The sequence below is a fragment of the Nothobranchius furzeri genome, chromosome 8, assembly GCF_043380555.1.
Source record: "Nothobranchius furzeri strain GRZ-AD chromosome 8, NfurGRZ-RIMD1, whole genome shotgun sequence".
Classification (NCBI taxonomy): domain Eukaryota; kingdom Metazoa; phylum Chordata; class Actinopteri; order Cyprinodontiformes; family Nothobranchiidae; genus Nothobranchius; species Nothobranchius furzeri.
Genome location: NC_091748.1, coordinates 70579750 through 70595416, shown reverse-complemented (window position 1 = coordinate 70595416; position 15667 = coordinate 70579750). Strand labels below are relative to the sequence as shown.

The following is a 15667-nucleotide window of genomic DNA, read 5'->3' as shown; positions in this document are numbered from 1 at the left end:
TAAACTTTATAGACTGATTTTCCAAATCCTGGTTTGGCTCCAGGCACTTAAAGTCTTCATGGTTCATCTGGGCTGCAGCTGTTTGTCTGTTTCTTCCCAGGAGAAGAATAAATCTGTAGATTTTAAAGGCGTTGTGTCTGATCACAACCCAAACGTGTAACTTGAGCATTTACTTTTTTCCATTAAACCATGTATTAAAACCAGCAGTTTTTTTTATTCTGTTGAGATGTTCCTCCAAACTAAAATCAGGGGAAAGAAAGAAATTGCCCAAATTTTCCTGCAATTCTACCTATTTTCCACCTTGACCGCTTTATTGTTTGGAGCTGTTCTTGAGTACATGACACCCAGTCTAATCAAAACACCAGACACTGGATGGCACTATTAAAACCTCTCCCAAAGTTTCAATTGGGGATGCACATAAATAAAACTTCTTTTTGACCAAACACATCAGAAAACATATGCTTGGGTTCATGTCGATAGAAAGATGAGCATTGAAGCTTCAAAATGTTTTGTTCTAGTTTAAATTTAGCACTATACACTTACATGTGTCTCCTCTGTCCGACAGGTGTGGATGTCCTCCACCGACTGGGTCTTGCATATCAGAACAGCACAGACAATCCCCACGAGAGGACAGCTTCACCACCTTACACCAAAGTTCCCTCCCTTTCTGGATATGGGGTGTTATTGGACACAAACTCCTTTTATGAGATCCCAGTCAGCAGTTTGTTCCCTGCAGAGTTTGGTGATGAATTTTCTTTTGTGATTAGCCTAAGCTCCTGGCGAGCGAACAATGCATTTCTTTTTAGCATTAAAGATGGCAGGGACAGACTGCGTTTCGGCATTCAACTGCTACCACGCAGAGTAGTGGTTTACACTGCAGAGAAGTCCTCCATCTACTTTAACTACAACTGGCAGGATGGGCGGCAGCATGCTTTCGGTGTCGGCGTTCGATCCCGTTCTGTATCATTTTATGCGGACTGTGGGGTGGTGCAGCAACGGGAGCAGACCCTTGGGAGATCTCAGACATTGGGAGAATCTGGGCATCTCTTCTCTTTGGGGAGGATGAACTCCAAGGCGACTCCTTTCATTGGTCGACTCTGCCAACTAGATATCTATCCCTCAGCCCAAGCTGCTGCACACTACTGCAACTACCTTAAAAAACAGTGTCGGCTGGCTGACACTTATCGATTGACTTTGATGCCTTCCGGTTTGGATATAAAGGCCGATGACTACACTTCTAACCCTTTGACAAAGTCACTTCATGGAGTACCAGCTACCCTTCATACTTTTACCAAAGTTACAACTGAAAAGATGTCACCAAGAAGTCAAGTTGTCACAACTCTGAGACTGAAAACACAGCTTCATTTGAGGGAACAAAGCCACATTTATACACAAAACCCCCTTTCACCTGATGGCCCTACACACACTCCTCCGACAAAACAAGCAGTGGTGGATCTTCCCCATGCAACCTCCACAGATGTGTTAGCAAAGAGCAGTCAACCCCAGGGGAATACAGACCAATTTGAGAACAGTACAGAGGACAGAAGCAGTTCCAGTAGTCAGCAGACTTCAGAGACTTTCCCAGGCCTAATTTCCCCAGTCAGACAAAGTCGAGTGAAGGAAGGACTCGGGAACAACTTTGGGGACTCTGACCTCAGACCAAAAGAGGCTCACCGCACTCTGGAGTCCCATCGTAGAGCCAACAGCACCACTTTATACAGGGACAACCAGGTCGACACTTCAGAACAACACATTGTGGATGGCAGCTATGATGACGGAGACAGTGGAGGATACGATTATGGATATGAGGAGATGGACTTTCTTTATGACTATGAAGATGGATTCCGTGGGCCCAAAGGAGAGCCAGGTCCTCCGGTAAGTGACTAAATGTGTGAGAGGTTACAATCTGTGAGGGTCTTTAAAGTTAAATTGTGTTTGTCTATAGCTCCCTTACAAATGTCCTTTGATAGCTGAGGTGTATTGCTTTGCTTTCAAGGAATGGCATTTGCCTTGTGCTTATATCTGATCTGATCTGATTTCAGGAAGTAATTTACTTTATTGGCAACAGGGGGCAGCAGTAGCTCAACAGGTTGAGCGGGTTGTCCAGTAATCGGAAGGCTGCAGGTTCGAACCCGGCTCCAGACAGATACTTCTGCTGTTGTGTCCTAGGGCAAGACACTTAACCTACCTTGTCTGCTGGTGGTGGTCAGAGGGACCGGTGGCGCCTGTGCTCGGCAGCCTCGCCTCTGTCAGTGTGCCCCAGTTTAGCAGTTTTGGCTACATAGTAGTTCATCACCATCAGTGTGTGAATGGGTGAATGATACACTGTAGTGTAAAGTGCTTTGGAGTCCTCTGACTCTGAAAGGTGCTATACAAGTGCAGGTCATCTATCATTCATTATCATTCATCATATAAAGAGCCACCACTCACCCAGAAATGTCTTACAAGAGGTTTTTAAGGTTTTCTGATCCAGATTACATTTTGTTCTGTTGCTCTGAGACAATCCAAGCCACATAGGTTATTTTCTAGTAGATCAAGTTTTAGCAGAATGCTCCCTCATTGTATCTGTTTAATTGTTATCTTGTATAACTTGAGATGACTCGGGATCATTAACATTTTGTTTAAATGTGAACACATGATGCAATACTTCGTAAAGGGAATTTCATAGCCACATCCTCATAAAAGAGCAAGTTACTTTGGCTAAAACTACATTTGGACCATTTAAATTAAATTAACTGTTTGGAATAATACAAGAGGCAGAAGCAAAGAAGCAGCGGAGAACATGTCAGCGGATGAATTGCATAAAGATGAAGTTGCATTTTGGAAGTTCTCTCTAAAGCTGCCATCTAAGACAATGACATTTTGCAACAAACCTCCTCATAAACAGGAGAGTTTGGAGGGTTAATGGTGATGTTTTTTCAGAACACTTTTCAAGATCTGTTCATGACATGGCAGTTTTACATCCTGCTGCTGCAGGGGGGTGGTTCTGGTTCATGAGCTCAAACAGATCAGTGGTTTTCCCCAACTTTGCCAGAACCTGTAACGGTGCAGCTATGATGTTAACTAGACAAAATACTAACCTGGCTTGCCAGACTCGTTCTCTGTTGAATTCTGCACAGAGAAAGAGTCTGGTTACTCACAGGCAGAGAGGCACATGAGGGGCGGGACTAGCCAGCTCAAAAATAACCAATCAGAAAAGAGCCGGACATGCCGACTGTACCGCACAACGCTGGAGTTTTTTTTTTTAGCTGTAGTCGAAAATGGCATCTGGCGACAGCGCAAACACATTTTTTTTAGAAGAAAGGCTTTTAGCACATCTACTTTTTATGGTTTTAAAGACATGTTTAAAGAGCCGCAGTAAACTCCACTTCAGTCGCCATGTTTATGACAAGCTCGGCGTTGTGGTGACGTACAGCGCTGATTGGCTCGGTTAGAATTCTCAGGGGGTGGGGTTATTTGAATAGGAGAGTTATACCAAAATACGTCCGCCCAGCTGAACTGTTGGGTCTCTTATTGTCATGTCGGAAGGTTGCAGGTTCGATCCCAGCTCGGGTCCAGCTCCGGCCAGAGAATGCTGCTGTTGTGTCCTCAGGCAAGACACTTAACCCACCTTGCCTGATGGTGGTAGCGCCAGTGTTCGGCAGGCCTCGCCTCCTTCAGCAAACCCCTGGGCAGCTGTGACTGCATCATTGTGTGAATGAATGATTGTGTTGTGAAGTGTCTTGGGGGGTTGTAAAACCAAATGTCCATATATCATTTAAAAAAACATGATACAAGCCCTTTAAAGTGACCATGTGTATTTTCCATGGCGATAGCGGGCAGTTTGTACTAAATAATTTCAAGCAAGCTGTATTTTTGTTTTCGAGTAGGACCTTACCAATGGATGACCATTAAGGTCAAAAATCCCTCGGAGTGCAATTTTTGAATTAGTACTTTGTCAGATTGTTCAAACTCCAGAAAAATGACAAACACATCAGTTTCCCTTCATCACTGGCAGTGAGTGAAGCGCTAAATGTGTAAAACAACGTTTATAAATAGTGAAAGTTTTGTAACCGTTTGTTACAAATCAGTAAATGCGTTTTGTCCTCACAGGATCCTGTAGAAGGAAACATGGCATCTAACATAGCGTCACCCAGAAACTTAGACCCGCTGCCGTGTATTTTAGACCCGTTTTTTATGGTTAGAAGTTACAAAGCCACCAGTAAAACAACAGAGATTATAACAGATATTTCCAGAGATTAATGGTAAAAACTACACATTTCCTTTTTAAAACATTTGAAAAACGTGTTGCAGTAATTTTAATGGGAGGAGATAAATGCATGAATAAAGTAAATAGTTCTCTGCAAAGTTTAAAAATGAGTTTCTCTAAATATACATGATGTTCAGAGAGAAACACTAGGATGGACATGAATAAAGGAACTGTAATGCACAGTAGGGCAGGGCCAAGGGCATTTCAAGTGAGATAAAAGTATTGCTTTAATACACTTCAAAAGTATTTTAGGCTGAGTAAAAAATAAACAATTAAAAATAAAACATAAAAAATGTGTAGCAGATACTTAATGTGTGCAGCAGACTAGCCCAACAGGATGACTTCATGTATACAATCATAAGCCATTTGTTAGTCAGCCAAATGCAACCTGTGTGAAAAAGGCTTTGTAATTTCATCTGTAAAAAATCTAAATACACCCCAAACAATTTCATGGTTGCACTAAATGAACCACGGTCTTGTTCACCTTAGATGTTCAACATTTGGAATTTTGACATTAAATCCCCTTTCATAAAGCCCAGTTCACATGGCAGGACAATCTATTTGTGACTCGTCATCCACTTCTGACTATCTTATGGGCGTGCCTGATTAACATTATGGCTCTAAAGATAATCCTATGAGATAGTCCTACCGTGTGTGGTGCGTTATGAGTGCTGTGGTCTGCTCAGAAGTACAGTGGGACTAGCCTAGCTAGCTACAGTGGGACCACTTTGATCATAAATCTGGGAGAAAATATGTGTTGGATTGACTTGGTGTGATTTTCACCTGTTGAATGTGATGTGTAGCCATAATAAGGTGAGGTGACAGAAGCATGCAGCACACTCCACTTCCACCATGTTTGTTTGCTTCAAAGTCATGTTTGATCTTGTGAGTCTTCCCGTCTGACCGGACAACGTGCATTTGTGTAGTTGGTTCTTGTTTGCTGTGCTGTGTTGTCAGACACCACACATTGTGACCTACACTTGTGTGTATTGCTTCTTGGAAGTCAGATTATATTAAACAGCAAATTCTAGGATTTTGTTTTGAATGATTGTTATTATCACTTAATTTTAAAGACATAATCGTAACAGGATATTTAGGAGAATCCCCTTTTAATTCCTTCACAAGCTTTGGTGAGCAGTGTAGAAATCTTCCTTTTACCACTAAAGCTGACGTGTTTGTCACCTGTCATGTTTATGATTTAAGAATTCAGAGGTATGTGAATCTCTCACTTCCTACTTCTGTGGAGAAATCGTCTTTGTCCTCAGAGCATAAGCTTCCTCTAAACTCAGTCAAGTTACCTTGACAAAGATATTTAGGTCATTAATACCAAACAACTGAATCTTTGTCTTATGTAAGCAGAAAACTCTCCAGAAGGCTTGTCTTTGTTCTCTGGCCAGCTGCAAACCCAGGTAGAGTTTCAGCGGGTCTACCTATTAAGATGCCTCTTAATAATAATTATAATAAGCAGTGGATGGATGCCCTGGTACTTTGGTGCACTGTGTTTGTTTTGTTTTTGTGTGTAAACTGCATGTCTGGACACTATTCTGGGTTCTCTTATTCTAGAGAAGAACTCATAAGCTACAACACAGCTATACAGGTGGATTTATCTTCTGTTTTTGTTACATTCGCAGCAGATTTATTACCAACTTTATTCAGGATAGTAAGACGCCAAAGGAGAGGAAAGCGAGCGGGCGCACTCGTGCGTCTAAGGAGAAGGGGATTGCGCACGGCTCTACCTGGGATCTTCCTCTCTAATGTGTGCTCACTCCAAAGAAAATGGTCGAGCTGGCTCTGATGAGAAAAATAAACAGACTTTTCCTCATCTTGTGTCTTATGCTACACGGAAACGTGGCTCAGTGAGGACATCCTGGATTGTGTGCTCCAGCTGGAGGTGTTTCATCTCCTCCGCGCCAATCGACAAGCAGCTCTCTCTCAGGCAAGACCACGGGCGGAGGTGTGTGTTCCTAAATCAACACAGGCTGGGGTACTGATGTTCAAGCGATTGCTCAGCATTGTTCTCCCTCTCTGGAATATCTTTTTATCAACTGTAAAACATTTACTCTCCACGGGAGTTCGCTTCATTCATTCTAGCCTCTGTTCTGGTTTATAGCACCTTACATAGACAAGCACCATCAATCATTGGTGATCTTCTCAGTCCCTACCATTGGTCTCTACACCCACAGCTGGTCCCTGATGTGTATAATGATAATTTGCACATTCATTAGTGATGCATGCCCCACAATGTGGTTATGTACAATTTGTTCCCAAAGTTGAAGTCCAGACCTTGCTATGGGTTGTTAAATACCAGGTGGGGGACTTAAGGGGATTTAGTTATATTAAATTAGGAATATTTAAGCTTAAAGGTGCATTATGTAAGAATATTAAAGTGAAATAATGACAAAACAGTATAATTGTAAATGGCCTGTATTTGTTTATCGCCTCCTCACAATCAGTCATTCACCCACTTATACACACATTTACAGAGCTACCATGTAGCCACAGCTGCCCTGGGGTGCACTGACAGAGGCGAAGCTGCCGAACACTGGCATCACCGGTCTCTCCAACCTAATGTCTCAATGTCTTAGTCATGTTGGAAGGAAGGTTATACTGAAACAGATTTCTTTCTCAGCCGGCTGGGGGCTTGTCAGTTTTCCTCCGTTCCAAAAAACTAAAGATGGACGTAATCTTTGTACTGTTGTTGATACGGAGAGCTGCTATTTTGGATGTCGAGGTCGGAGTTCTGAAATTCTTCAGAGTTTCCGACAGAGAGGTCCGAGTGTTTCAGTTGATTTTTCCTGCTCAGAAGTCGGGGTTTACGAGTTCCATGGACAAGTCAAACGCACTAAAAGAACGAAACCAGTAAACAGGAGTGTCTGAGACGTTTTTCTTGTACCCCTAATAAGCCAAGGCATCTTTTTGTTTTACTATTATATCGATTAAAGCAGGCTAGAGGCTAATGGTGAATTAGAAGCAAATAGTCGGCTCTAAAAATGTCTCAGGCTACTGTTTCAATTACCAACAACTCCGTATTACAGTGAAATGCATGTGTGAAGTGAATAATGAGTCAATCGTGATGTTTTACTTCCTTTAATGAGTCGTTCAGAACTATAACTGCAAGCTAACATCAAGACAGCAAACAACCACACTTCCTCTAATGCTGTAGGTGTATACAATAATACGTGTAGCAAGTGCTCCCTACGGTAAAACACCCAAGAGTGCTAACATCAGATATGACAATGTATTTATCTGCTTATCAAATTACTGTGTATGACTCACCTTTGCTTGTCATCTAGAATCTTCTGGTGCTGATCCGTAACTGAAAACAGCCATGAAACTCATGGAACTGCAGCAAGATAGTAACCATTCACTCATTCGTACACATTGCACCTTTAATTCTTAATAAATACATTCATCATAAATGGATAAAAATAATATATGACCTTGAAATACTTTAACCGGATTGGGTAGTTTGTGAACCACCATTCTAGACCAGCAGGATTTAACAGCACTTAAACCTAAATATGTAAACCTATTTTCACCAGTGTAATAAATATCTTATGATCATGACCTTGCTAGATAGCTAAGTAAAAATGATGAGATACCAGATTTATCAGAATGGGCTTCTGTCATAGACAGAAGTTTACTCTCTAAAAAACATTGGGCTGAAAACAACCCCAAGTTTAACCCAGCCACGGGTCGTCACACCCAGCACTGGGTTATTTTAACACAGAAATTTGAGTTATCCAATCAATCCACACACACACACACACACACACACACACACACACACACACACATTTATGGTTCTGAGATGATTTCATTCACTGTTCACATGACTACACAATTACACATCACCCCCTCACCTTCTGAAACAGGCAAACATATGGAGACAAAATAGAAAAAACATTGGTTGTTAATATTGGCCCAGTTTTATTTATCGAACCAATACCAATATGTTAAAAAATGACTGACATCGGCCGATACCAATATTGATGCAGATATTTTGTCCGTCCCTAAATAAAATGCATCAAAACTGCATTCAAAACAATCAAAATGACTCTAACTACTTTTACTGTCACATCAGAAATAAAATAGACAACAAAGTTCATCTAAAATATATCAAGAAACAAAAAAGAGAACACAAAAACAAGGTTTCTGACACAAAGACAGCATTTCATGTAAAACCATCTTTGATTATGAAAAAGTTATGTAAGGCCTGACTCGAGCTGAGCTGAACCGGAGCGAGAGTTCGGGATGTAGCGTGTTTGTAAACCCAAGCGCGGAGTGACTGACGCCGGGCAGGTTGACACGCGGTTTGTTCTAGGAGTCAAACCGTATAATGACTGGAGAGCACGGCGGCTCCACAGGTAACAAGCTGACTTACTTTGAGTCGGCAGGGTGAGTAGCACGGGCTGATCTGGTCAGAACAGGCTGAGTGATCGGGTTGGATCTGGTCGGAACTCGGAGCACAGTTTGGTTAGAACGATGACTGAGTGGTTTGGCGTTGAGCTGTACTTCCTTATGTAGATGTGGCGGGTGACGTGGTCCGGAAGACTGGCACTGGGAATGCTGGGTAGTGGAGTTCGGTTGGCCTGAGTGAGTGTGTGCTCCTCCCCCGGAGGATGTCGAGGGTTGTGAAGGAGGCAGCGTGACAAGTTACACATGAAAACGTCCGTCATTTAAAAGGGGTGACTGGATTTTAAACGCATGGAGTTAGTGTTGAACCGATTCTAAAACCTCACCGAGCCTGGGGAGTCCAACAAGTAGGAAAACTGCAAGAGGTTGCCGAAGTAGGACAGTCCCATTGGATCCACGCTGCTCTGGATGGCAGCGTCCAGCATGTCAGGCAGCCTGAGCTGGTGGTTAGATGTTGTTCAGCCTTTCTGACTGGGCGTCTCATCTTGGACTAATATTTGGTTCTGCGGGAATCAGATGTATAAAAATTCAAACACCGGAAAGTCTCACACAAAAATTTTGACTTTAGGTTTCTACATGAAGAAAAGAGATTGGAAAAACAAGTCACCTGGTGAAATATGTCTGCTTTTTGGGGGTTCCTGTGGTGCTGAATTATTCTTCTCTTTAAAACAAACCATTTTTCTGACTTGAGACTTGAGATGCTCTTCTAAAAATACTTTTTTTGACCTACATTTTATGTCAATGGTTGAACCAAACCTCAAATTATTTAATAAAGGAGAGAAAAAACAAAAAGCAAGAAAAGCTAGATTTGGAACATTTCTTTGGTTAATGTCAGTTTTTCAACTTGGAGCTGGGAGCTCCAGACCTGACAGCAGTCCAGTCTAAAGTTTTTTTTTAATGAAAGCTATGCCACTTTGCTCTAGATGCAGTCATCACTAAAACGTCAAACCAAGAAATCTAACTCTAGTTTCAAACAATGACTTGAAAACATTGTTTTTTTTCTAATTAGAAATAGGCTAGTCATAGTTCCATCTTTCAGTTCTTTTTAAAACACAGAAAAGGTTTAATTACCTGCAACGTTTCGTTTGCGGCTGCAAACATCATCAGGCTGACGCCGATGGTGGCGTCACTTCCTTCGTTTATCCCCGGGCAGCAGAGGACGTTGTCGCCCTCTGCTGCCCGCTCGCCCCTCTCCGATGATGCAGTCCCATGTGCGATCCAACGTGTAAACTCCATCGTCTCTGTTCATGGTCCCACATCCACGTCTCCTTATCTCGATAGCATCCTTTATCCATTTTTTGTATTTCTGTTCTTCGGTGTTTATGATCCTTGTGTTGTCCCAGTCCATTATATGGTTTTCTCTTGTGCAGTGATCTGTTACGGCTGACTTCTTTTTTGTGCTTTCTGCTTCTTCTTTTGCTGCACTTGTGTGCTTTAGATTTGCCTCTTTCTCGCACTCCTTTCTATGTTCTATTGTTCGTGTGTTGAGTTGCCGTCCGGTTTCTCCTACGTATGTTTTATTGCATATTTTGCATGGGATTTCGTAAATGACTCCACATTTATGTCCAGTTGGTATCTTGTCTTTTGGGTGTACTAGTCTGCTTTTAACTGTTGTGTATGGTTTTGTTGGTGTGTTTATGTTGTGTATTTTCATTGCTGCTCTTATTTTTTCTGTTATGCCTTTGATGTATGGTAGGGTTATCACTGGTTTTGGTTCTTGTCTTTCAGGGTTTCTGGTTCTTTGCTTGGTTGTTCTTTTCTTTCTGTTGTTGTTTGTTGTTTTCCTTTGTTTATTGCCCATGTCGGGTATCCTCAGGTCTTTAAAGCATGTTGTATGTGTTTGTCCTCTTGTTTACAGTCTCTTTCTTCTGTTACCATGTTTGCTAGGTGATATAATGTTCTGATTACTGACATTTTGTGTATGGTGGGGTGTTCTGATGTCCATAATAGATATTGGTCTGTGTGTTGGTTTCCTATATGTGTTTATGTTTAGGGTCCCGTCGGTCTGCCTGGTTATTTTCATGTCCATAAATGTTTTACTGCCGTCTGTTTCTGACTCATATGTGAACTTTATGCTGCCTGTGTCGTCAATGTTATTCAAGTGTTGTGTTAGTGTTTGTGTTTTTCCTTTTGGTATGATTTCCAGTATGTTGTCTACGTAGCGTTTCCATAGTTTTATTTTGCAGTGTGTTGTCATATGTGAAGTAAGTAGAGTTAGCTACTAGTCCTAACAGTTGTGCTATGTCATCTGCTGTGAGGCTTGTCCTTTTGTGTAATGTCTTGTCCTGTCTGATTCTGCATGTTTTTCTTTGGACCCCTATCTGAGGTGTGGTTGAGCTCTCACAGTTTCCATCTCTGTGTGTGGGAGTCAGGAACAAACAGTCGTTTCTTTAATTATGACCCCCTTAGCACTCATTTGGCATCTCTGTATCTGTGTTGCTACAAAAAACAAACGGGACTACAAACAGAACATGTACAATGCTGGGTTTTGTGACAATTTATCCAGTGTTGAAACATTAAAAACATTTATTTTTACCGCCTTAAGAGACAAGAGCATGAGCGTCTGCCCTGGGACTGGGAGATTAGGGCTTTAAAAATGGGACCCAATGCCTCCTTGCTTGACTGTTTAGGGAGTTGAATTGGGGGTTTAAACCACCAATTAGTTTCAGAGTGCAGCCACAGCTGCAGCTCACCGCACCCTACGTGGATGGGTCAAGTCCAGATGTGTAATTTCTCCTGTGTGTGATGATGACTAAGGGACTTTAAGAGACAAATGACTGAAATCCACAGAATATAATGATCTGAAAGCGTCTGCAGGAGAAACATCCCTCCATGCTGGGCTTTCACTTTTTTATTTTTCTTATTTCTGCCTTTGAAAAGATGTTGATAACTTTGCAGCATCTACTTGGTCAGTTTGGCTGCCCCCTAAATTTTTTGTGTTCCTTTACTCTCGTGATCTAGTAAAGTGATTTATATTATTGTTCGTGGAACACGAGGGTTTATCGTCTGTGAAAATTAATTAGGTTTTGATTTTAACCCTCTGGAGGCAGGCGTTGCAGTTATGGGGGGTGGGGTGGGGGGGTTCCACAAAAATAAACAATGATGAACAAGTCTGCTTCTAGACCTGCAGAAAGAGAAAGAATAGAAAAAAATGGGACACACAACAACACATCAGGAGCAAGCTATTACCGCGTCAACCTGATGGTGAAATATAAAATCAACATTGTTTAACTGAACAATCACACAATAATAAATCATAGTGCATTTAGTGGCAACGACAGCCTTAAGACATGTGTTGAACGTGCCCAAGCCCATATTTTTGAGAGCACCTGTGTGTGTACACGTGCTTGTTTATGTAAGGTTTCTCTATAAAAGCGTCCAATAGAGAGTGTGAGGGATCTGCCCCCCAAAGATGTGTAGGAAACGGGGGGAGCTCCAAGTCCCAGAGATCCAGGCACTGCCCCAGAACAAAGGAACCTCAAGGAGACTTCAACCAGAAAGGCCCCCGCCCCCCTCTAGAGGCACAGAGGATCGCCCCGGGGGGCCACAACCAGCAGCCGGCAGAGTCCCGGGAGATATCAGCAGTAAGCCCCCCACCCCCCCCACCCCCACCCCCTAGCTGGCCGAGCCTGGAACCCAGGGGCGACCACCCCCGCCGGGGACCCAGCAGAGGCCAGGGACCCAGACCCCACCAGGAAGCCACCGGGATTGTTCAGGCAGACAGCAAAAATCTTAAACCCCCTGACCCGGGAGCCATGAACACTCAGGCAGGCCAAGGCACCACACCCCACACCAGGTGTGGCAGGGGGAGGGGAGACAAAGATCTATATCATCAAAAGAAGTCCCAGGAGAAGGGAGGAGTCAAAGGCCCCACCTGACATATACATACACAAACACAGTCACACACTCCCTCCCTCATGCTCACACATGCACATACAACCAAAGTAGGGCTGCAACAACAAATCGATAAATTCGATGAAAATCAATTACTAAAAGCGTTGGCAATGAATTGCGTCATTGATTCATTGTGTCGCACAGCTCTTCCAAGAGCCACCCCCCGCCCACCCCCTCCCGCCCGCCGTTGCGCGCAGACCGGAGCAAGTCAGATCAACACGAGGGAGAGCCGGTGTTTGGAAGAGGAACATGGCAGAAGCAGCGAGACCCAAAAAAGTAAAAACTTCTAAAGTTTGGGAGCATTTTCAGTTAAATCAGGCGAAGACATTCGTTACCTGCAACGTTTAGGTCAGACTTAGCATGGCACGGGAGTACTACGGTGATGATGCAGCATCTTAAACGCAAGCATGTCGGAATCATCAGCGAGGAAGGAGAGAGCTCTGTGTCTGGGTAAGTTAAAAACTTTTCAAAAGTGATTCACCCAAACCCCTGATTATTACACAGGCTAGACATGCCCTAAGCTCGTACATTCCCGCAGAAACTGGTTGATCACACTGGGGCCAGACTACTAGCATGTGGTTTTACAACCACAATGTCCTCGGAAGCGAAAACGCTTTTAAAAGGGAGGGAGGAGTCCTAACTGTTGCTGCAGGCGTGTTGTGGGAGAGTGCAGTTATATACTGGTTAATATATTTTTGGGTTCAGTTGCTTTCATGTGCCCTAATGTGAGTCTATCATACGAATGATCAGCAGCATTTCTTGATGTGACTTTATGGCAGTTGCCCAGGGCATCATCACAAGGAGGATGGCATTCATTTACTTTTGTTTTATTTGGTATTTTTTCATTCATTTTTGGAAATAAGTGATTAATTTTGATTAATTCACAGCCTATGTTTAATTACATTTAAAAATTAGTTGTTTGGCATCCCCAATTATAATAAATGTCTACAGATGAGATCAAACAAAACAGATGAGAATTGCCCTTAAAGAGCAAGTCACCCCCCAATAAACTTTTTTTTGCTGATAAACTAAATAAACAAGTGTCTAATCGTGCTGCAGACACGTGTCGTCAATAATTTGGCACTTCAGTGGATCTTAGTTAAAATTTAAATATTCTGCCTAAAACTGGCAGTGTTGTGCCGTTGTCAGGTAAAAACTCTGCACTGTATTTTAATTTAAATCTGCCACCGCTATTGGCTAAGAAGTATGCTATGATGTAAACTGGTACATTATGATGTCACAATGCTGTCGTGAGCCTGAGTGTGTGTGTGTGTTTGTTAGCGGCTCTTCCCTCTCGGTCTGCCAGGGAACAGCATGTGTTGCATTTTTCAAACATGAAGTGGGAGTGGAATTAGACTCTGGTAGGGGGTGACTTGCTCTTTAAGCTGTTTAACTTGGACCAAGCATTTTAGGTCACAGATAGGTGTAGCTTAGGGTCTCTGTCTATACACCTTATAAGACAATTTAGGTGATGGCATGTTGTTTTTCTGCTATTGAACTGTTTTCTAATAATGTTGTGTTTAATAAAGTGAAGGAAGGAGAGAAATAACATTTCCCTAGCAGTTTTTTAAAATGTCCCCATGTAATCCGATTAATCGAATAATCGTGTCGAGACCCCATCCGATTCATCGATTATCCAAATAATCGTTTGTTGCAGCCCTAAACCAAAGACTTACAAAAATGCACGCCGGACACCCACTCATGCTCCCCATACACACCCTATTCACTCTGGTCCCGGTACTGCTGCACATTGGGTACAACCATTACCGGTTACCAGAGTTTGACCCTTTCTGCTGGGGTGCTGATGAGCAGGCTCCCCCGCCCAACGCTGAGCACAGCAACCCACCACCCCAGACCCCAACCAGACGGCCAGATCTCCCTCCTAGCCTCCAGCCCCAGGAAGCCAAGCAACAACAGAGGTGTGCTAAGACGCCTAGTCTCTCTCCGCCTGCTCCAATATAGTGTTGTGTGTTGATGAGGTGTATTCCATGGCTGTGGTGAGCGGGCAGTGTGGGCATTGTCTGGCCTATGCCAGCTGATGTCACCGCACCACCCCACTTGCACCCACAGCCCTCGGTGTCTAAGTGCAGTTTAAAATTGGAAGTGGGCACCGGCACACGGGAGGAGGCTGAGAAATCCTCCTGCCAAGTGCCGTTGAATGTGCTCACTCCCAAGGCCCTAAGTGTGTGTTTGTGTGGAATGTCATCGGTGGAAGTGTATAAGGTGCAAATAAAATTGGGGGGCAGGTTGCCACAGGAATGCGGAAATGAGGTCCATACCCGCTCTCCCTGACTTGTCCACCCCCTAAGGTCCTATGTGCATGTTTGTGTGATGATGTGAGGGAGCAGGAGGAGAGAAATGTGTGGGGATGGGGAGGAATGGCTGGTTGGGCTTAGCCCTCCAGGGAGCCAGCTCCCCCACTGGCCCCAATAGGCACCTCTGTTGTCAAAATGCCACCCAGGGCATGGAGACCCCAGCCCATCCTGCCAGGGCCCAAAGCAGCAGCATTGCAGAGCCTCACGGAGTCCGAGGGCACCAACTCAGCCCCACCCCAGCAGAATATCTCTGCCCATCCCTGCATTTGCACAACTTCCAGAATATATAAGACATAGGACATCCAGGTAAGGTTGGGTCCTCTCCCTCCTGGACCTCCCCCCTCCCTGGGCATCCCTGCCTGGTCCCCCTCTGAAGACAGAAGCTAGCTGATATTTGGTCATTTGTCCTGACACGTGCTGTTGGTGAACTGTATAATGTTTGTAGCCAGTTTATGAAGAAGTTTCCAAAACCAAAATTATATAAAGTTGCAAATAAGAACTTCCAGTTAACTCTATCAAAAGCCTTTTCTGCATCTAGAGATAATATACTAGTTTCTATGTTTCTACTGTAAAAGAAATCTATCAAATTAAGTAATCTACGTGAGTTTGTGAATGACTGTCTACCCTTAATGAAACCAGTTTGGTCAGGGTGTATTATGAAGGGGGTTACCTTCTCTAATCTTTTTGCCAGGGCTTTACAAATTATTTTGAGATCAACATTGATAAGAGAAATTGGGCGATGGCTGGTAGGAAATGGAGGGTGTTTACCTGAACTGGCTAGCTAAAAATTTAC

At 43.3% G+C, this 15667-nt stretch overlaps 1 protein-coding gene across 1 annotated transcript in view; it reads left to right on the top strand.

Moving 5' to 3' along the window:
• Positions 1-15667, top strand: part of LOC107392944 (collagen alpha-1(XXIV) chain) — a 127636-nt gene that overhangs the window by 19749 nt on the left and 92220 nt on the right. The window contains exon 3 of the mRNA XM_015971025.3: positions 566-1875. Coding sequence (XP_015826511.3) covers positions 566-1875 — 1310 coding nt within the window. The remainder of the gene's footprint in view (positions 1-565; positions 1876-15667) is intronic.